General features: G+C 39.1%; 1 protein-coding gene across 1 annotated transcript in view; it reads right to left on the reverse strand.

Moving 5' to 3' along the window:
* Positions 1 to 660: 660 nt before the first annotated feature.
* The window catches only part of LOC139150594 (uncharacterized), a 195065-nt gene continuing 171850 nt past the window's right edge, over positions 661 to 23875 (reverse strand). Inside the window, 12 exon segments of the mRNA XM_070723031.1 lie at positions 661 to 2555; positions 3075 to 3225; positions 4118 to 4237; positions 4882 to 5063; positions 5558 to 5701; positions 5704 to 10075; positions 10312 to 10474; positions 10998 to 11241; positions 11928 to 12089; positions 13066 to 13263; positions 14742 to 14835; positions 15189 to 15395. Coding sequence (XP_070579132.1) covers positions 2413 to 2555; positions 3075 to 3225; positions 4118 to 4237; positions 4882 to 5063; positions 5558 to 5701; positions 5704 to 10075; positions 10312 to 10474; positions 10998 to 11241; positions 11928 to 12089; positions 13066 to 13263; positions 14742 to 14835; positions 15189 to 15395 — 6180 coding nt within the window. The 3' untranslated portion in view covers positions 661 to 2412.

Raw genomic sequence — 23875 nt, forward strand, 5'->3', positions numbered from 1 at the left:
ATGCATCTGAAAAGCCACATATTTCACTCGACATGTTCATAAATCATTCAGAAGTTCAAATTGCATCTTTGTCATCAAACAAAAATTCACAGCAAGTCTAGGTTTTCCTGCACTCCTCATAGCCAACACAATTGATTGACTTGCTGACTGCATGTTAACACTGCATTGGTTGAGTGAAGATAGCTTCCTCAAGTGAGCTTTCACCTTCCTAGGCTGAACTGTTGAGGGCGCCTGTCAATACAACATGCCTTGAAGACAAGCTATACATCTCTTATCACACTTGGAAGGAACCTTTCACTGATTCCTTCCGAGAATGTCAGTTTTTTAGAACATGTAACTAGCTTTAGCTGATGAAGTTTTCATGCTGTAATTCAGCTGGTCTAGTTTTAATGTAGTACACAAACAGCAAACACTTGAAGAGAACACTGTAATGTCAAAGCTGTACTGTTCTGTTATATGGTCAGTATCAATATCATTTGATGCACCTTAGTAAACTATACCATCATGTAAGATGATTTAATTTGCTATTTTGACCCCTGATTCTTCAAGTTCATGAGCAGCACTGGCAGAGAGAAAAGTGCAAGTTGGGTTATTTTCTGGTTGGTGGTTGGGTGGTGGCATTTGCATTTCATGGGCAACTAAACCAGTCTCAAGCAAAAATTTTACTGTTGATATCTGAAGATATCAAAAATTTATTGAACAACAGTGCTCTAGAAACATAGGAGAAAGTGCTTCAGGTGTGTTACAACACAAATCAGTAAATGAATCAGTCAGATGCCGTGCCATTGGGCAACTACAGAAAAACAGTCAACCAATGTTTAACATCTTTCTTTTTCCAAAAAGAAAACTTTTTTTTTCAAATCGACTGAAGAAACATCAACAATTGAACATTCAGCTGAAGGCTTTTATGAGCTATGAACAGAAAAACTGGACCATATTGATCAAAGTTTACAACAGAATTAGTGTCTTTAGTTCACAAATGAAAGATAATAAAAAGTTTAATCAATATCAGGAAGTAGAATTTGAAACTTTCCAATGTCCACATAACTTATGAGAAAGGCTACGCTCAACTGGAGGAAAAGTAGACATTTTGAACCAAATGCTGTATTAATAATTTTTTGGGCCTGTGGTTTCATTCTATTTTGGAAATATATAGGCAAAGATGTTATGTATAAAACCCTAAAAAAATTCTCTTTCACCTACATCTCAATTATTGCAGTACAAAAGCTGTTAGTGAGGCTGTGTATAAAATTGAAATACTTCGAAAAAATTACAAACATTTGCCTGGATTTCACAAACTGAGCTTGTACTGGAGTCTTAGAAAAAAGTTATCACAAATGCTCTCAATTGACTATTTCAGTTTTTATACGTACGGAAGCCATCTTGAGGTAATCTTGCATTTTTTTCACTCTGTTTAGAACAGAAAGATACAAGTATTCTTTTGTTTCTTTATCAACTGCACCATTTTTTTCAAATATAAAAGAAGAGGGGAGAGAAATGCTGTTGTCTCTTATGCAACATTGTGAGGTACAAAAAAATAACTTACAAAAAAAAGGGGGGAAAAAATAAAACACTAATAAGTTGACGGTACTTTGGTTTCTTAGAAAATTTGTCAGTCAAGTTGTATTTTAACATACAAAATACCCTGATCATGCGACCTGCCCTCTTGAAAACTCCGGCAGTGATTACATTCATGAAAAATACATGACAAAACAAAAACATTACAGAAAAACATTACTGAAATAAAAAGAGAAACAAAGACATGACTAGTCATAATATAGTCAAATGTAATACTGTTATGTACAACCAATAAAGTCTGATTGACTTCACTCCTAAAAGAAAAAAGTTAAGTCTTTACACATAAAACAACATCGTTGAAGAATATATATTTTTACAATAAAATGAAGTGTTACTAGAAATATCACGTTATGTACACATTTTGTAAAATTTCTATGCCAACAATTTGTCACAAATGATACTAACAGAACAGACCTGTGTCTCTCAGCCTTCCAGGTTTGTCTCCACACTATATATTTTGTTTGAAACACCTTTGTTGAAGTAATTCACAGATATACATAAAATTATCTCTATAATTCACTTATTGACTTTTTATCCTTGCTTGCCCAACCTACTTTTTATCTCTATAATTCATTCAATACTTTTTTGTCTCCTTTGTTCCCACCTCTTCAAGTGTTCTGGTGGTTAAAAAATGCTGTCCTATTTTATTTAATTGTTCATTTCATCTTTTAAGTACAAACTAAAACAAAGTCTTCGTTGTACGTCTCGCCGACAGGATATGAAAATACGCAGCATTACTGGCAACAGACTTGAGACACCCCTCCTCTACCTCCTACAATGGTACAGTCTCATTATATTCCAATGGTTGGAGAGTCTATGCACACTTGTTTGTGGTCAATTGGGGCTGGCATCAAAGCAGGTCACCATCATTACATGTGATTTACAGACATTTAATCTTTTCTCTAGCTGCACAGTTTCATCCTCGAGAGCCTCCACAAAGTTTGGTGCGTCAGGATCCATATTTTCCAAGACATTCACTGGGGAAAAATCAAATCAAGAGACAAAAATGTGAAGATCTGCTTAACTTTATCAAAACTTACACTTACAAACTTTTCATTGACTGTCATCGGATAACGTGTAATATTTATTAATCACAATGAAGCATACTGTAACAGAAAATTTTATTAATTGCTGTCTGAATGGTATTTTCAGCATCCATGCTGATTTGTAATCGCTTGGAGAATGGTGCTCTGGCGATTGCTGTGCACTGCAGTGAATGTATAATGAGTGGGTAATAAAACTATGATAATGACATCAGATCCATCAGAGAGGCAATGATAGGACTAATGATAAAGATTACATCTCCATATTTTTATCATTGTATTAAAAGTTGTATCAATTTTGCTGAACGTTGTGTATTCATCCTTGCACAGTAAAGCTCATGAAATTCATGGCTGCGTGTCAAAAGCATGAAGCCACTCTCCATAATGAGGAGCTACTTCAGTGGTCAACGTCAGGTCAATAATTGATTACTGTGATTTGGGAAGAGCACTTACGATTGAAGTTCCATTCTGAGGAGTGAATCATCAGTCTGGCTTTGGTAGATGAGAGTTGTTCCTTCAGCTGCTGCTGTCTGTTCTTCAGAGTGGCTATGTTCTCCTGCTTTCTTTCAATGGCGGCTAATTTGGAATTGAAGTAGGCCATACTCTGCAAGGGTGGACAAGACAGAAGACAGGGAACATTGAGAACAGCAGTTTCTTAATTCCTCTCTTGACACTGTCTCTTCTAAGCTCTCTACATTTTGAGAGTGAACAGGTGTCAACGCCACCCATGGTAGTCGTAATTTTGTTTGCAAACAAGATTTCAACACCACGTGCTCAATAGAAGTTCAATCTGGGTATTTTGGTGAGGGTACAAACACTTGATTAAAAGAGAATGAAAGCATTGTTTCAGTGAGTGATAAAATTTAGCAAATTTTATTGCCTAGTTGAGGTTTTTTGATAAAAATGGTTGTCAAATATTATTACTGATAAATACTGACAGTTTGAATATTACACTGTTTTGAAATTTAAAATCATTACACTTTGAGTAAACTTTCGTTTGAATGTTACACAACTACAATATCATTTGCATATAATGAGATAAAGGAGTATGCATGCTCACAGACTGGATTAAAGACAACATTTACAAGACATTCTCAAACTTATCCGAGACTGGCATTTCTAGGACCGACACATTTGAACAGAGACTCCTTATGTGTGTTTTCAACATGATGTCAACCATTCTTGAAAAAAAATGGGCACTTCATTTGTAGTTTGAAAAAAAAAAAGCCTGAAGATGTGTTTTGGTGAAGTTAGCATGATTGTTACTTCGGTTAATAACAACCAAACACACGATGAGTCGGTTTGAAATGTCAAGATGAAGTCGTCCATGAAAGGCCAGTCTTGGATCGGAGAGCCATGCTGACCAGCACACAAAAGACATGCATTCAGTGGGGAGTACAGGGTGTGTACATTGTGCATGATGGCAAAGCATGCACCGTGACGTGTGCACAGCAAGTTATTAACATGATCAGCCATCCAGGACTGAACAAACCCACCTCCTCTTCACACTGAATTCCATCAATTTCATCATCATTTCCCTCATCCTCATCCTCATAATACTCATCCTCCTCCTCCTCCTCATCATCATCATCCTCGGAGCTCGTTCCAGAGCTCTTCTATTATTTTTTATTAATGGAGAGCAAGCAGCAGAAGAGAGGAAGTGATAAAGATACAGAGTATGTGTTACAGAAAATGCATGAGATACATTCACTGGACAGTCATCCACTATGTCAAACACTCAGTGGCCACATAGTAGACATTCATGTTGGCCAGCATTCTGCTGACATCTCAACAAGTATGCAGTTGCATCTTACTTAACTTCTACATTAGAAAAAAATCCATGTGATTAGTGGAAACAGGGTTGAGGGCAGCATACACATGCAATCCATACCAAAAATGAAAACAGAATTAAAAAAACACTTCAACACAACAAAACAGACCAAAAACAAAACAAAACCACAAACTTCAGTTGGACTCGGCAACCTACATTTACAAAATGGTTGTAAAGACTCCAGTACAAGGTTTACACAGACTACTTCAACTCACACATACTATCAGAGTCTCTCCTCTTGCTGTAAAACAAAAATATTTGCACTCAGTCACTGAGAAGAAATGAACAGTACACAGAAATAAAGGAAAGAGACAAAAAAGGAAAGAACCAAGCCAGTGAATAAATGCTCTGATTAGGCACCGAGTAAAAAAATTAAATACCAGCAAGAGCACAAATGGATCAACATTTTGTAAAATGTGCGTTCCTTACCTCGCCGTCGTCTGATCTAATTCTCTGTACATTTTCAATGTTATCTACTTCGTACACTTTAAGTGCTACTGTGTCATTGGGTGATTTAGGGCGAAGATCCACCCATCGTCCTGGACTGCTCTTGCGAGAAGCTGAGGGGCTGTCTGATGGCCTGGGAGGGCCGGTTCGACGACTTCTGCTGCCTGTTGAGTTGCAATGAACAATTGGTTACAACTATACAGTAACTCTTAAACTTTCGGCAGTTTTTACTTTGTGCTGAAGAATGGGGTTATCATGTATCCGATGCAGTGTTACAAATGGTTTCTGGTACTTTTGAGTAATGGCCTACTTCATGAGGAAAACACTTCAATTATACTAGTTGCTTATACAAATGTGTTCAATCAGTGTACCTATTTTATTCAATGTGACAGGCACTGGCAATGCCATGCATTTATTCAGCATATAGCAAACTTTGTACTTACAAGCAGATATCAATCTATTTTTTCTGAAACACATTCTGTTGTGTATCACTAGAATCAACACTGACAAATTACAAGCCCCAGGCTAGGCTTTTTCAACTATCACAGAAATGCTCTCCATTCAGAGAAGCTATATATCGGGGGGGTATCAGTTGCCACTCACTCCTCGTAACATTCAAGTTCTGTCAGGTACTAGGTATAGTTTACTGATCACTAACCTTGTGAGAGCTTCTTCTTCAACATCTTTACTCCTTTGACTCGACCAGCAGAGCTTTCACTGAGTGAGTCATGAGTGGAGGATGTGCTAGCAGTTGCTTCACTGTCTCTCAGCATACTCTCATAGCCACTGCTGGTTCCACCTGTGCACGGGACGCCATCTTGCTGCCCGTAAATCCGATCGTCTCGCTGATAGTACTGCTGTTGTCGCTTCCGTGGCCACTGCTGCATCTGCTTGTCATGCGTGGCTTGGTCACGGTCGAGTACGGCGACAGGAACCTGGACTTGTTCTTTGTCGGCGTGCTTTCAGCTCCAGCAATACCGCTGTCGTTACCACTGTCCGAATCCGTATGTTTAAGCGACTGGCTGGGTTTACTGTTCAGGTCAACGGTGCTCTTGTTTGTCTTCGCGCTACCCTGTTGAGATTTGGCACTTGAACTTTTGGCAAGGGACGGAGCAGATTTGCTGACAGCTTTACTGCTGCTTGATAAACTACCACTCATTTTGCTTGAACTCTGTGGAATTTTGCTCGCTCCAGAACTGACCTTCCCACTGCTTGAACTCTTGCTGGAACTTTTGCTGCTCTGGTTTTGCATAGATTTCCCACTGGCCTGAGAAGACTTGTTAGTCTGTGTTGACTTGCTGGTTGTTGCGCTTCTCAGCGAGTGCATAGATGATTTACTTGAGGTAGTGGAAGAATTCTTGGTCAGCTTTCCTGACGGTAAAGGCAGTTTAGAGTTCTTACTGTTCGACTTTGAGCTTCCAGAGTTGCTGCTGGAGGAGAGAAGGTTGACAGCGGTTGTACTTGATGATCTTGTCGGGAGTTTGGTGCTTTTGCTGCTGGCGCTGGATGCAGACCGCAGGCTGGCTGTTTCCAAGTTGTGTCTCCTTGGTGGAGATTTGATCCTGATGACATCTGCCAGGGATGCCACTCTGGTCTGGTTGTCATGTTTGACATGAGGTCTTGGTTTGACCGTGGCTTTTGGCTTGGGAGGTACGTTTGGCCTATCCGGCTTTGAGTTGGTGACTGGTTTGCTTGTCTTTGAAGTGAGGGATGCTTTGGCACTCTGACTGGCTTTCCTGACTTCCACCTCTTTCTCAAACCTGCGAGGTGGCAGCCTGTGATTCACTCCCTGGTGATGTTGTTGTTGTCGGATGTTGCCGTTGATGTCTTCCCTGTTGGAACAGCAATTGCAAACAGAGTTCGCCGGCGACAATGCCTTTCCTGAGAACTGCTGGGATTTCATGATGCGACAGCAAGAATCTGACGCATACCCATCAGGTCTGCCGTTCAAGTCCTTCCTCCTCAACACATGGCTTGACTTCCCATTGTAGACACTAGATTTTGTTTCCTTGACAGCCTCTGGAGGGTCACAAGCACCATCTGGCTGCCGAGACAACCAGCTTGGAGGCTCTTCTGAATCAGACATCACTGGGGAATACTTTGCTGATCCCATTCCAATAGATGTAACAGGCAGCGGTGCCACAAATTCATCTGTGATTTGGGATTTCATTTCCGAGATGTTGCTGATGTCCGGGTCAGATTTTCCTTCAACATGCCACAGCCTGGTTTCTTTCCTCCAGGCAGACTGCTGGTTGGATTTCTCTTCAATAGTGAACTGTATGGGTTCCAACTTGGATGGAGATGGGTCTCTCTTTGGTGATCCCATCAACAGGTCTGGCATGGGTGCTGAAACCTGGTGTTTAGGACTCTGTTTGGGACTCCCGTCATCACTGTAGAATGACTCACTTGTCATGGATTGCGGCATTATCTTAGCATGCACAGATATTGTACTGTCCAAAGGTTTCCTAGGTGGGCTATCAGGATTCTTTGATGGGCTAGTAGGTGGGCTAAGAAATTTGAAGCTCCCTGGTATGCAATTATCCTTCACCACCACTCCTGCTTTTTGAACTTTGCCACCTTTGCTGATGAGACTTCGAAGTGTTGGTATTCCACTGTTTGTACTATTGCACATGTTGACATCAGTAGGGGACTGAGCTGTTGGCAAGTTCTCTGGAAGTTGAATATCACTTTGTGGTTGGCTCTCTTCTGTCATCACTTGATTATCAAGCTCTTCCTCTGTAAAACTTTCTCTTCTCCTCCACACTGGTATCGATCCCCTGTCTCTTCCTCTCTTCTCTGGGACAGTGTCTGTCATAGCCTTCTCTGGTTTGGCAGTTTCAGGAACAATGTGGGCAACAAGCTGCTCACAGAACAATTTCGCTTCCATACTCTGATATGGTTCGGTGTCCTTGACTTTGTCACAACTATAAATACTAAGAAAACTTGTTGGTCTAGAGTTTGGACCAAGCGTCGATACTGTTGTGAAAGTATTGTCACTGTCAACACTGAGCATGCTCAATGGTCGAAGTGGGTGATCCTCATCACTGCTGTCACTCTTGTCTCCGAGTTCAAGGTCATCTATCTGGTCGACCGTCTCCTGAATGCATCTATCCCACAGTTGTTTTTTAAACATATCAACAGAGAGGTACATACTTGAGGAGGGTTCATCTGGGATCAGACTGGGCTCAATGGATTCAATGTCATCATCGTCGTATGAGACTTGAGAAACTGAAGCTGATGGCATGTTAGGATGCTCAAAGCTGTCACCAATCATGTCAGCAAGGTCCGAATCTGAGTTGAGAGGGAGCTCTGAAGATGAGAATCCAGGACTGTTATTGATGCCAGCCATCATTTGATCCAGCGTTTTTGTGAGGAGATCCACCATTGGTGTCTCTGATGGACTCTGTAGCTGATCCTCTGCATCATTTCCAGGTCCTATCACTTCCATGGAGTTTCCGGTCTCGAGTGAGAAAGACAGCAGGTCCTTCATTGACATTTCCTGGATGGTTTGAGCCTGCTTCATCATACAGAGTTCAATTTCTTCATCATTTATGTCATACTCATCCTCGATGCGTTTGTCACAGACATCAGGAGCATTGACCTCAAGAGACAAAGTCGAGTCACCCTGGAAATTCAAAGGAGGTCGTTGATTGTCCAGGATATCGAAGTCTGACCTGCATCCTTCCTCAGGTCTGTCACTGACGTTGTGTCCAAATGTATCTGCCCGTTCCTGTGCTTGTTCCTGCTCCTGAGCTTCGGTTCTAGAAATTGGCACAAAATAACAATCACTGACTTTGTCATTTCCTCTGATGGCAGTCTCTTCATTTGTTGTACTCATTCCAACAGGCTCCGCTCTCTCTTCCAGGCTGTCCTCTTCATCTTCTTCTTCTTGTTCCAGCACATCATCTGCTGGTAATTCACATGAGATGGTTTCTTCTTCATCAGCGGATATCCTTCTCCATGCTGACTCAGGCTGCTCAGCGACAGCTGATTTCATTGAGGAGATGCTGTCTGTTGCTTGATTGCTGTCCGGTACTGGGCTAGATTCTGCCTTTTCACCCTGTGGCTCGATCCTTTCTTCTTTGGCAAAATTGTAACCAGGTTCACTGAGTTGTGAGACAGTCCGTTTGGGAGGGATGGGTTTGGGTCTTACTGGAGGTGGAGCTGCTTGCTTCTTTTTTGGCGATTTCTTTGGAGTTGGGATATGACTTTGTTTATCAGATGATTTTGACTTTAAGTTTGATTTTCTGGGAGATTGAGATCTCTCTGGCGAGGTAGAAGTACTGTCCCTTGGTTTAGGTTTTTGCAAATGAGTATGTATGGGTGTTGGTATTCCTGATGATTTTTTCTCCACGTTTCTATGTCTTGGACTGTTGATTTTCCTTTCAGGCGTCTGCTGTGGTGAGTCATTCTGAGAAGTCCTTGTGCTGACACTGTCAGCTGTTCTGGCCGTTTCTGGGCCAAACTCACACAGAACATTACCGTCGTCAACCTTTTCAACTTTCCTGGCCGTTTCAGGCCCAAACTCACAAAGAACAGTCCTTGGGCCGGTGACACTGCCCGGTTCACTCTGCCTTGGTAAGGCTGGACCAAACTCATGCCTAGATGCTGGACTTGCAGTTTGTGGGCCAAATTCACATAAAATCTTCCTTTCCCCATTGGAATTGGCATCCACTTTCCGGGCTGTTTCAGGACCGAATGCACAGATAAATTCTCCCGGTGGACCTAGGTTTTTCCTCCTGATTTCAGGGCTGTTTTCCGCACTCTTGCTCAGTGTACCCTTCTTTCCCGACTCTCCATCCGAACCTCTTGATCCAGAATTCCTTCTCCTGATTTCTGGAGAGAAGGTCCGTCCACCTGGCCTGTTGAAAGATGGTGGTTTGGATACTGTCAATGACCTCGGAATAATTGGCACCATTGCTGGGGGACCCTCATTGTCCGTCAAATCCCTATCGCTCAACGCAGCACCATCGGAGCCTACATATATAACTGTATCACAGGACTGTTCGCTGCTTGAAATGTACTCTGGGTCACTGAAGGTCAGAGCATTTGTAACAGGTGCATCTTCAGGCACTGAAGCAGGAGGGTTACGTGGATGCAGCACCCTGATGTGAGGGCGCCGTACACGACCTTCATCACATGAACTCTCACCTCCAGATGAACTTGTACTTGAATACTGTAAAACAAATAGTTGAAAAAGAAAATGAGTTTCCATTTATTAGGAAGTGTAGACAGAAAGCATGAAAAGGAAGGTGACAGTTTTTTGTACAAATACGCCACGATATTTGAAGATTTCACATCTATATATTATTATAAATCAACATAGTTTCCTGAAAAAAAAATTGAACTTTTAGTAGTGATTGACTGGTTATAACCTTTGGGCAAACATCTTGGATGTAATGGTCTGCCTACCCTGGATTTCTTTTTCCTCATTCTGTGTATCCTTGATGCCATTTGGACGGTGGCAAGAGTCTCCGAATGGAAAGGCATGGCACCAGATACATGTGCAATCATTGTTGTCCTGCATGATAGATTGCCAAGTGACTCTCTCAGTAGCTGAGTAAGTTTGCTATCTCTGTGGATATAAACGAGGAAAAAATTGAGAAAAATTCATGCAAACACATTGAATAATGGAGTAAAAATGTCAATCTGGAAAAGCTATTACCTCTCAGTGGTCATATGGAATATGATATATAATGGTTTCAGTAATGATATGATAAACTGCCTGGATTCTCTTTAATGTCTCTCAGGTGGGGCTTCAGATTCTAAAACATAGTCAACTTGTGTGTTTTGTATAATGCTGAGGAACATATTGTCCAATATAAATGGCACGTTAAAATTTACTAGCTATCTCAGAATCGATCAATCAATCCAGCTATTTTATCATTTGATTTTTCTATTGTTATTATATCATTATATGATTTTTTATTTATGGCATTAGCATTACATAAATTGCAGCCTTATGTAAATTTTATCACTGTAGCATGTGTGTCAAATACATACCTATTCCTTCACTAGAAAAATAAAATATGAAATAAAAACAAAGAAAACGCTCAAGTAAACAAACGAAAATACGAACATCCCCACACTTCACTTACTTGTATGGTACATGTTTTGCTCCATTCACAAGAGCCAAAATCACATTGCCCAAAGCAGAGAATGATAAACCAGACCCGCTGCCATTGGACTTGCCGAGTTTTTCGCAACTGCCCAGATCGATGAGATGGAGCCGGCTCCTTCCGCCTGCAACGCCACCCTTTCCGGTCTTATCCACTCTATACTGATAAATATGTAATGTAAACAACATGTGGGAATTCTTGGCATCCTCCTCACAGTCCCCATCTGAGGTGAAACAAAGAAGCAATCACAATGTGTCACTTTTGAAATATTCATGAAAAGTGCCATTTAATGAATTTTTAACAAAGGCAGTTTTATGGAGGGTTATTTTTCAATTTATTGTGCCAATGAAAAATTTAATGTGTCATCCAAAGTTTAAATATGTATCTGCATTGGTGAGTCATGAAATAAAGCCATTTTTGAAAAATAAGAGAGAGTGCATCGAAATTCACTTTGTACAGCTGAAATATGAGACTAGGTCATTTGCTCCTGATCTGCATTGCAGTGTGTATACAGCCTGCTTCACAAATTTTTTATAGTTTTGTCAATACATTCAAACAAATGAACTATGAGTGACTAAGACTTGTAAAACTTTAAAAGAATAAATTTGCCAATCTTGCACTAAATCATTATCAAAGGCCGGCAGTTGTATGATTAATAGCAGCGCCCTCATGGGTCCAGTGGCACATTTTCTCTTGTTCTTACATCGGAACCTGAACTTTTTTGTCCTCCAATATCTCACCTTTGTACGAACTACAGAGTCACACGGGGAATCAAATATGCGCTCATGGGTGAAGCAATTTAGTGGCTGTATTGCGGAACATGTTAAGCCCATTTACTGGGTAAGTCTTGCCACAATTTATCACCATCAATGGATATGAACCGCACGACATAATGCACTTCAGTCTCACCTGCCATCCTCTGGGACCTGGCAGCTAAGGCAGCATCTAAGTAAAAGGCAGCTTTTTCGGGAGTCGGTGCCCGCAGCTCACTTTGGTTGTGCAGCTGCATTCCACATATTGGATCTTCTCTGAGGTAGATACCTGGGGAAGTTCCCACACCATTGGCACTTCCTAGCAATGTGAACAGAAACATTTATTTTAGATTTTCATTTCCAATGACAATAATAATAAAAGTTAGTTATTTAAAAGTGCATTATATATCTGGCTTGAACTTTCTATTAAAAATTTCATTTCCCATGGGAATTGCTGAATGCGGACAACTCAAGGCTTTGTGTGAAAATGACATGAGTTATGGACATTCAAAAAAAAACTACTTTTGACTCACTCTTGTTGAAATCCAAATGAGTTTGCGCATTCTATATTGGCTTTGTGAAGTGTATAGCAAACATATCATTGACATTGGACAATCAAAATGAGACAGCAAAAGGGAAAAAAATTGTCAAAATTAATCACCAACACCTTCAATCATGTTAGGAATTATCGAGAACTGTACAAGTCCTCGTTCAAGTGCCACACATTAACGCTGAAAGCAATACACTTCAATGATACTTGAATGATCATATGTCAAAGACAATACACACAAAGTTCAGCTGGTTGTCTAGCAAGAGTTAAAGAAAGGCAAATAGAGTATACAATTTGCAGCACTCTGTGAAATGCTTCATTCGGTCTTCTCCTGCACTGTGAACTGTTCATTCAGAACAGGTGAAGTAAACGAGTTAACTAATTCCTAGCAATATGGATGAATTTCTCTCTTGTGCATGAGAATCTGATATGGGCTATAACTCATTGTTTTAGAATTTCTCAACTAAATTGTGAAATTCTCATTCCGATTGAGTGTGTCACTATCGTTCTGAACGGTCTCAAGAGAATACTTTTAATTAACTGAAAAGTGGTATATCACGTACAAATAGGATTTTCTTTCTTTCACAAATTAACTTGATTAAAACAGAATTTTTACATGTGATACTATGATTGGGGGAATTGACCACGGTTGGAAACAGGCCTCGTGGACAGCTTGCTTTAATCACATTTGAGTGGTACATAATTTCTGTTCCATGTGCTTCAATAGCCGGGAAACTTCACTCACCCATTGCTTGTTCAGCCAGCAGGTCCTTGAGGGTTTCTGACTTGCCGACCACTTCAACAGCAGAGACGCGGACGGAGAACCTTGCTCCCGATCTCTCTTTCCGGTCGTTGATGATTTTGAACAGCCAGGATATGGCACACGGTATGATACCCAGATTCTGAGGAGAATCATCCTTGCCAATCATGGTGTATGTTTTGCCTGTGAACGACATCACCAGATTGTTTCCCATTTAAAAATGTTATACTGTTATATGAAATACCTCTTTGTTTCAGGGTATGCATTATATCGCTGGATTTGTCTTTTATAGTTTGAAACTAGAACTGCAGGTTCTTTCTGCAATTAGATGGATATATAAATACATTGAATGCAGACTTAAGATGGTTTTGAATAATTGACACTTTGTATTTGTGGTGAATTGAAAAATAAAATATATGGAACACATCAGATTCGTAGGCAGTGATCAGAAATTCATATTATGCAGAGAAAACAAACAACCTCCGCTACAGATTAGTGAATACATATATCAAATGGTACAATTTCATGCATTATCTAGTAGCCTGATTTAGCCAGAAATGAAAGATACATGAAAATCCATCTCCCTGCAGCAGGCCATAAATGCAGCTGGACATAACTAGCACAGCACACGCAGTGACCCTCAAGTTTATATATCTCGTTTTGGAAATCCAGTTAGTTTCTGGGGAAAAACATCATGTAAAACATTTCCGAGAGCATTCTTTGCTTTCAATTTGTGAGCAGTGGCTGTAACCCTGAAGGCATATTTTAGCAAGCAAAGTTTGTAGCTACAGCCAACAACATTTTATGGGGGCAGTAAAATGCAGTAAAAACCATCATGTCTCAATTATTCTATTCTGTCGTCTACTATGTGTTCTTTTCCACTTAATGTTGCACACGCAAATATATTCATTTTTTTCAGAGTTTACTTGAGCATATGGGTTAGTTTTGTAGAACTCAGGGGTACATGTACACCGCAGTGAGCGGGAAATTACTCAGCGGTGGTGTTCAAGAGAACTGAGAGCTGTCAGAGCGGTTGTGATTTCACTTCAACTTCAGCGATATGCCTTCCAGGATCAATCACACTTCTGAAGTGGCTATACGTCTCTAATCACAAGAAATACACCTGACAGACTGCAGAGAGGCCTGGGCTTTGCAGAGTGACTTATACATATTTTTTTACCCTCCTTTTTTTTCGTGCTTGGCTGCATTAATGGAAAAGTGACACATTCATTCTCTTTCTTCCAGGAGACTGCACATTATTCATATAGCCAACTGCAGCTCCAGTGAGGTAATGTACCGTTGGCTGTCATCTTGTGCCCAGCTGCATAGTAATTCAAGGATGGGTGTCTTTAGACTTTAAGTACTATTTATTGCTAACTACGACGGTTGCCATCAACATGGCCCATCTACTGCTATTCAGTCGGTGCAAAATACCATGTCAGCTTCATTGAGATAATTGTCACAACTGGTGTATGTGTAGCATATTTATATATTCTATTTCTATAAGCAAACGATCTTCAAAAAAGAGAGAATTTCACTACGTATCTACACTGGCATTAATATGGAAAGTCATTGTGTTTGGGCTCACACTTCACTTGACTCATGTTTCTATGGATTTCACTAGATTTCTATTAAATCCTGGTGTCACGCCTGCTTCTTACCTAGACGTGCGTGTCCGTAACAGAAGAGACAACCGTCAGCTCCATTCACCACTGATTGTACAATATCTGCCATACTTCCTGCGCAAATTTCAGTCTAATAATAAGCAAGAGAAGATGATGGAAAAAAAAGAGTTGGAATGTCTCCTGTGTTTTGATGACAATTGATTTGGAATTTGAGTTGAAAAAATTAATTTTCAGTATGTGTACAGTAACTGTAGCTAAATTAGGGTCAAACACGTTGTTTGCATTGAATTCAAAGCATTTTGCAGAGCAACCGTTCAGTGCAATCTAACACCATGTGCAGACTATTGCTATTTTCCCTTCCCCGTCTTGGGAAATCGGTCTTCGACTTTGAAAAATCGAAGACACGTTCACTGGGGATGGCTTTGACATTTTAATGTGTTTGTACTCCTACATTTGGCGTCTGAAATAAACAGACCGGCGTACCTGCGATGCATCTTGTGAGAATATTGCATCGAATGCAAACATTTTTGGAGCCACAATTCCTGCTCTTCTATGAGCTGGTGTTACATATCCATTATTCAGGAAGGTTGGGTCGTAAATTGTGACTTGCTTCTTCTTCGGGTCGATTGATAGGAAGGAGCCTCCCTCGTACTGGTGTGGACTTGGACACACCCTCAACATTACTTTTACCTGGATAAAAAAAATAGAAGGTAAAAAAAATCTTTAAAGATTTATTTTTGTCTAAATGAACCAACTGTTTTTTTCATGAATGAGGTATCTTTTGTTTGAAATAGTATCGTTTTTGCTCAGTTTATGAGAGCCGACAAGCGGCTTTGGTTTATCTACACAGCTGAATGTTTATCTGTTTGCAGTCTGATAACGCAGAGGAGCTGGTGAGGTTCTGCGATAAGTCGGCAAAATCTACCCTCTTAATAGCGCGTCATTGAAAGTGACAGCTTATTCCTGCATGGACGGCAGTTATGGAATTGCCCTCAATGACGGGTGGCCTATTACCGATAACACTGTAGATAACCCTAATAAAGAGAGCCGAAATTTTAAAATATTGAAAGGAACTCCGGTCCATTCATTACAAACACTGTCTTGATAACCAACGACGGAAAATAAAAAAGCAAAAAAACATTATCATGCAACACAGAGACAACATCAGAGTCTGATAACGGTACATGGGCAGTTGTGAGAGGGGGAAACAAAAGCTATTCATCAAATCCAACAAAGCTCACAGTACCAATTTTCAATGCCTCGGCTGTTTCCAAAATTATATTGAGTGAGCGGTTAATATAACTGAAATCCAAATTTAATTGAAAATCTCTCCAATCACTGAAATCATTGCATGAATTTTCCATCTTCTATAGAAACTTCCTTTGTTCTTTGTTCCTGTGGACAATAGCAGTTTTTTTTTCTGTCTCCTACCGAGACCAAGCAGGTGTGTACTCTGCCGATTCGTCCCCCTTCTGTTGAACACGAAATGACAGCACAGAAGTATGCGTGAATACTTTTTTAATGGCCTACGTCACCAAAATTAGATGGATACAAAAATTGGGCGAAATTGCATTAAAATTGTACTGTATGTCAACATTTGCGGAAGAAAAATTATTTAAGGAGATGGCAGCTGGAGCTTTTGTTGGATGCATGCGTATTCAAAGAGCGAAATTGGACTTTTATCTGCGTCTCTTGATTATTCCATAGCTGGAATTTAAACAAGATGCAAATATAACAACCCCACTGCTATTTCATTAGAAATGTAAAATTACTTTTGATTGGGACCGTAGGCAGTTTACACGTCTGTTCTAATATTTTATTGCCATTAATATTGCTATGTTATCATCACTGTAATTTCAGCAATTATTCTCTTCAGGAAATTATGAATGGATATAAAAAAATGTATATGAGGAGTTGCAGTTGTAAAAATACCGTTCACAGCTAACAGACTGTAAGATCATTAGTTTGAAATTGCTTCTCTTTTAATATTGTCATTAAAGTAAAAGATATTGGGTAAGACATTGGGGGTGATTTGCACAACTTACTGGCAATTACCTATAAACGTTATTGCAGTGTAGCTGCATAAAGATTAGGTGCTGAAACGCGGTAGACACTTTGTTTTGTTTTGGTGCTGTCCTTGGGCAAGCATGTGCTGTCATTTGTTATGAATATAATAAACCAGCGCAGTGCTACTTGTTCGTGTCAGTTTGATAAGATTATGGTATACTACACACACATCATTTTAAAATAGGACATTACTGATCGCATACTTGGAAGGTGGCTCGGGGAAGTCAGAAAGAGTGCAAAACGGGCACATACATAAAACATATCACATCGGGGCAAACGAACATTACATGCTCATAAAATTAAGTAATCATACAGTGATGGCAATCATGTGGGGCTTTCCTGTCGGCAACTACAAAAGTGACAAAATAAAAACTAAGAAATTCAATTTCTGATCTTCTGTCCGGTTCACTTGAAATTTCCATTAATAAGTGCTCAACTGTGTACGGCATCTTTCATTAAAACTATATCATGGTTAGCCTGATGGAAAACCAACAGAATTATAAACTTGTAATCTGATTACAGCATTGGTGAAAGTCTGATCTGCGTACAAAGCTTTGGAAATATGAGCAAAAGCAAAAGATGGCAATTCCACACTGGTCAAGTATGCAAGGAAATCATTTCTATTTCAGGATTAATGCTGAAGTATTTCAAATATTTCCATTAACATTTGACTTCTGCTGAGAACTTGTTACAATAACTTGTCAAAAGAGCCTTGACCTAGGAATGTATCCACATTTTAGAAAGTAAAGAGAGCAATGCAATTTAGTTGGCACTGATTTTGTCGGAGAAAAAGTCAAAGCTTCCATTTATTTCAGAAAAGCAATGATGATTAAAAATCTGCCACTGTGAGGAAATGAAAAGTTGATGTTGTCTGAATAATTTCTACCAGTACTCAGGAACATATGCAGGAAGAAGTTTGCAGGTATTTGTACTGTCTATACTGTGTCACAAAATCACAACCCTCACTGGGTGGGTGTGGGAGATGATGAAGAAGGGCAAAAGGATTGCAAACTCTGAGATCAAGCCCACAGCGGCAAGTCTCACATAAGACTATTTGTAATTTTGAAGAAATTTCTTGATAATTATCGGTCAATTAGTCAGCGCTACTTTCCATACTGCTGATAAGAATGTTGATGATGACAGTGATATCAGAATGATGCTCATCCACTCATACAGCGGTGATGACACACTATGAATGACTCTAGGATAATCTGCTGGTACAGCACACACAAACACGCTGCATGTTTTATTTGTATAGGCCTGCTTTCGAGGGTTTTCCCCCATGATATTTTTTTTCTCTCTCCACCATCTCAATGCATGTAATCCCCCTGCACAGATCCTCTTACAGGCAAGCTGTGTGCTGCTGGTAATTGACAAATTTCAACAGTTGCCACTTTAAGACTTTGAGCCATTGTGGAAAAATTTTGATACACACAATCTGACATTTGTGAGGGTATGGAAAAATCCAGCTTGGATTGCGCACAAGTGCTACAGAGTTGTAAAATTAAAATGGATACCCCTGTCCATCACGCCATACAAGGTGCACAATACATGATCACGGTGGGATGAATATTTTTCCATGAAAGAAAATTTTTATAAGCCTTTTCAACTTTCTTTGGTCATTCACCTTTACATTAATGTTCATTTGAAAAGCATAATAATCAACAAGAATATTAAACTTGCATCTATGTATTATGTTTTTTATCTGCTAAGACTTTATTTAGCCTGTACATGTATTGTGAATATTGGATACAACTCATAAAATATCAACTCCACGTTCCGTATTTCATAAACTCTATCATGCACACATGACCTATGGGAATAACACTATATCAAGCACAACAAAGCAACATCAAGCCACAAAGCATGGCTGAAGAGTATACAATGTGTAATATTGTCTGGTGCACCTTCTGCTTAACTTACAATTCATCAGTTTTCCTTTTTTCTGTAACTGACAAAATTTACACCAAATTTGAATCAAATACAAGCTTGTTTTCACGATGTCTTCATTTTTTATGGGCGCTTGCAGTGCCTTGACCCAAGCACTTCCTACACTCCATAAAACATAAAATTTTAATGATGGTTATTTCCACTGCACTGACATTGAACATGGGTGAAATTAACGAGCCTGTGGTCATGAGGGAGATGGCCTATAAAAATGAGCATATCAGAAACCACCCTTAGTTTTTGCAAACTTTTCATGAGAAAACCTATCTCTGTTGTTAACACCGACATCCGATATCCCATTTGATTTCGATATAATTTATACAATAGAAAGCAATACCGTTCTGGATATATATACACAAGCAACTCCCAAAGGATAGTTCACCCAATTACAGGTCCTATTTTCTTGTGTGGTTTCCGCTAGCATTGATGTGAATTCCTTTCTAACCAAAGTAGAACCTAAATGCTGCAGTTAAAGGTTGAGCAGAGTTGAAATATCATGATATCATTTAAAAAATATAAAAACAGAATTTACAAAAAATTGATTTTTTTTCAACATTCCACCATGGTCTTATATTCCGCTATGGTGTAATGCTCCCATGATGAGGCTGCGTATGTGTGTGTGTCTGGGTCTGCTTGATCTGAATTCAACATGAAAGTCCTCCGTTATTGATGACCTATCTGATAAGGAAACAATGCGCAGACAAACACCAGCGATTTTGACTATCTTTTTTTGTCAGCTGTCCTGCCTAAGTATTCATTCTGCAGAGTTTCCCCATTCGCTTTTTTGTATGTGTTCTAACCACCACATTAACCATTGAGGAAGAAAAACATTTAAACTGATATTTATAAACTAATCAATTAAATGCAGCAGAGTTGCTCCTCCCAGGCAATTAGACAAATGTGCCATTTATCATTTACAAATGGGTGACATCAAGGCAGCCTTCAAATCATCAGTCAGACTAAAATCTCTTCAGAGCCCACAGTTACAGATCAATACTTCTTTTTAAAAAAAAATACTTTGTAGAGTTTGAGTGACTCACTACATTTCACCGCGGTGAAAAGTTCCAAAGTGATTGTCATTAAAAGGCATTCACTTAGGGGGTCTGAAGTGAGGGCTGACTGCGCTGCATATTTATGTGCTGACATTAAAGTTGAAATAAAACGATGGCAAGGACAGATATGTCTCTCTCCTTTTTTTTAGAGTGCAACTATCAAGGGGATAGGTGCAATAGGGTTAATGTGGTGACAGTTTTCTGAGCCAGACAGAAAATTAGATTTCGTTGGCGGATATTCCTGTGTAAGAGTTACATTTCTTCGCCACAAGCTATATCCATTTCAAGTTCGGTTTGTTGTTTCATGTGTGGGGGGGAAATGTACACAGTAGAGATAAACATCCACCATAAAAACACAGGTAATAGCTCTGACTTTGCAGGCTTATAGCAATTCTGAATTTACAACTCTTCTGTGTGGACAAGACTACTTCATCAACTTCTTAAAATACACTGTAACAGATGGCTTTCTGAGATGTTAATGTCCCTTCTTCTGAACTGGCTTTGGTAATAAAGTTGACAAAAGATATCAGTGTCTCCCAGGGCCAGAAATTTAATAAATTCACAGATTTATCTCATAAAGCTAACTTACAAGAAACAATGCTCTTAAGCACACACAATCGTGAACACAAAGAACCAAGGAAGATGATAGCTTTGTTTGGCTGCATTGTGAATGTTCCATCACAAAGAACAGAGCAAAATGAAAACTGGCTTTGTTTAGCCACTATGACAAACTGAAAGGATATGCCTCTATTAAAGGGACCAATTGAAAGGGAAAAAAAATCACTTTAATTTGGAGACTATTGCCCCCGTAAATGAAATCTGTAGGTTGTTAATTCAATAATTCGATAGAGCAATCCTACATGATATAGCTTTTAAGCTATAAAAATGTTTAGGAGGAAAATACAATAGAGCAACTATCCTTGTGACAGCAAACAAAAAAAAGGCAGAGGCTAAGTGGATTTCTTTTCATATGGTGTGGCATGTGGCATTAGCGCAGAAGCTGATGGAACAGCCTTTCCTGTCATAATTGGGAGGTATCTAACAATGTATATGCACGCCAATGAACTGAAGGGTGTCCTGAACATCAAACAATGAATCATGAAATTTTATCATCTTCTCTGCGATCCACGTTTGAAAAATTGAAAAATTATCAACCTCGTGAATGGCAAAAGGCATACCTTGCTTGCCATGGCCTTCATGTAGTTGTGATGAGAAGCTGCTGCGAAACCTGGGAATGTGTGGGTCATGAATAATTCACAGGTGTTTTATGCTTTTTTTTGGAGGGGGGAGCAAATGGCCAGTGAAATGTGACAGGGCATATTAATAAGGAGCTGTTGATACAATTTGTAAATTTTAATGTAACATTCATAATTGCTGTCAGATGTGAGCACCCTCAAAGGAGACCTGAAAAGTCCACATTACAAGGCTCAAGCTCTCTGCCTTTTCCAAACTGTCTAATGAATATTGTTATTACGGGTTATCCTCACTGCAAATCTGACCTTTTTTATGTCCAATATACATTTCGCATCCCATGGAGATGCAGTTATATGGAAATGAGGGGATGAAACAAATGAACACACCAAATGGAAATAAGTTTGACAGTAAGAGCCTTATGTCTAATCCCCATTCACCTGGAGTTATTTCCTTTCCCGCACGACTTCTCAGGTTTCAAAAAAAGGGAAAAAAATTACTCTGATCTCTTTCCTGTACTAAAATATCCTTATTGTAGCGCACGGAATGATTGGAACTAGTAGTACCTGGCCCACTGTGAATCAATTGAAGCGTGCTAGTGAAAAAGTTGAACGGCAATGATGAGCCTGTAACTTCCTGTTCATGGCAGTGATTTTTCAATTCCATAGAGCATGTCACACAAAACCCAGTAGTCAGGTGGCTTAGCAACAAAAAACAGCAAGATCGTTACACGGATGACAAAAGTGCCAAATTTGCTACAGAGGTTCACATATGTGTGTAGATCAAAATTAGCTATTGCTCCAAAAATTTGGGCCACCGGAAAGGCTCGATGACGTCATAAATTCAAAATGGCCGCCATTATATTGCTTAAAAATGGTAAAATACAGTTTATTTAGCCAGTTTTCACTATTCTTGTAAATAAACTGACTCAAACATTCTCAATTATAAATAAAACATTGAATTGACGCAAATTAATTATTATGATGACGTCATAAAGCCAAAATGGCCGACCAAATTCAAAATGTCTGCCGTAACATTGTCTAAAAATGTTAAAACACTGTTAATGAAGCCTGTTTTCAGCATTTTATCACCTGAACTGAAATTAACACCCCAAATTACAGACAAAACCGATAATTGATGCAAATTAATTATTAAGATGACGTCATATAACCAAAATGGCAATCGAAAGTTACAAAATGGACGATTACGAATTTTACTATGCTTGGTACAATAGCCCATTTACGTGACAAAATGATAGCATAAAAGTAATGTACAATTTGGATTAATATTCCATAAACTTAAAATAAAAGATAACGGTATCAAAACTTAGCCAATATGTTCAACACAAGTATAAAACTCTTATGAATATATTTTTATTGATATTTATATTGATTATTATAAGTGGTTTGTGTTTGAAAAATCGAATCGATATAAAGGAAATGAAGGCAACTTCACACACTGGTTCTACCTTTGCTTGTGATACGGTATAGTGAGTAGATCAATGTGGTTTGGTGATTAGGGAAAATGGTGAGAAACCAGTGAATCGATAGTGCTTTGACCCTCGTAATGTGACCTTGGTCCCGGAAATAAGGTTTTATGTTGGTTATTCCTCCTAGCGGCGTTTCGGGCCAAAGTGGGGTCCCTTCTTCAGTCACTTGAATGGTTTTGTATTCCCACATGCTCAGTTCAATGGTAGCCATTGTTCATCAAAGAGAGATGCTAAAATCATTATGTTTTGGTCAGATTTTTGCGTGAATTGTTGCTCAGACCGTTCATTTGTACTCTCCTTGTGTTTGAATTTTGCTTGAAGGAGGATATATTGTATGTTTTTCTTCCTTTTATACGTTATTATAGATTTTCTGGAAAACCATGGCCAGCGTTTAATCGCCCTTCATAATTTTCCAGATTCTTATCACATTGTTTGATTAGGCTGGTTTTGATGAGGTTGTGCTGACAAGTATTTTGTTCATCATTACTCTTACTTTTGTTGATGAAGGATGGCTGACGTTTTGTTACATTCTTTTTTATACAAGCTATGTCTTTCTTTTTGTAATCTCTTTGTTGAAGATTTTGCGTTGAGAAATTGACCTTTTTATGAAGTCCATATTGTTGTTGCATGTACATAAATTATCTGAGTAATTCACCTTCATTGAAGAATTTGAAAGTCGGTGGCAGATAAATATCGTCAGATTGTTTTGTATGGGTTTTAAAATCCAGCCATCTCTCTTGATTGTGTCAAGGTATGTGATTTTGTTGATAGAATGTCCAATTATAAATTCCCAAGTTTAACGTAGAGTACAGGGTGTTGCACTCCTCGACAAATGTTCTGAATGTTAGAAGTTGATGTTCGATCATTCCTGTGTAAACCATGAACATGTCATCTTTTAAATTTCCATACGAATATTTGACCTTATTTGGGATTTAATATAACTTTCTCCATTTCATGGTATGTGATATCAGCTTTTTCTGGTGAGCCCATACTGCACCCATAGATTCGTTTGTATTTTCTCAGTTGAATTAAAATATGTTGCGTTTCAGAATAATCGACAGTAAGGCTTTCATGTACATTGATAGTGGGTTGGCAGGTACTGTTTCAGAGTCCAGCACTACAATTGCTGCATTTATGGCTTCATTTTTGGCATGTTTTTCTACATTGATATCACGTCTAATGTTACCAGAATAGAGTTTGCTTGTTTTTTTTAATTTGTGCTAACTAGAGAATAAAGTTTTTTGTGTCCCTGGCATATATAAGTCGTTATATAAATCGCACATATATGGAAGATTGGTTTTATGACAAGGTCTAGAAATTCCGACATTTGTTTTATTGGGTTAGAGCAGCCATTTCTATTGAGACATATGGTGATGATTGTTTCGTCTTTGGTTTTGTGTATTTTTGGTGAGATACCATCGTGG

This window comes from Ptychodera flava, chromosome 14 (genome assembly GCF_041260155.1).
Source record: "Ptychodera flava strain L36383 chromosome 14, AS_Pfla_20210202, whole genome shotgun sequence".
In the NCBI taxonomy this organism is placed as follows: Eukaryota; Metazoa; Hemichordata; class Enteropneusta; family Ptychoderidae; genus Ptychodera; species Ptychodera flava.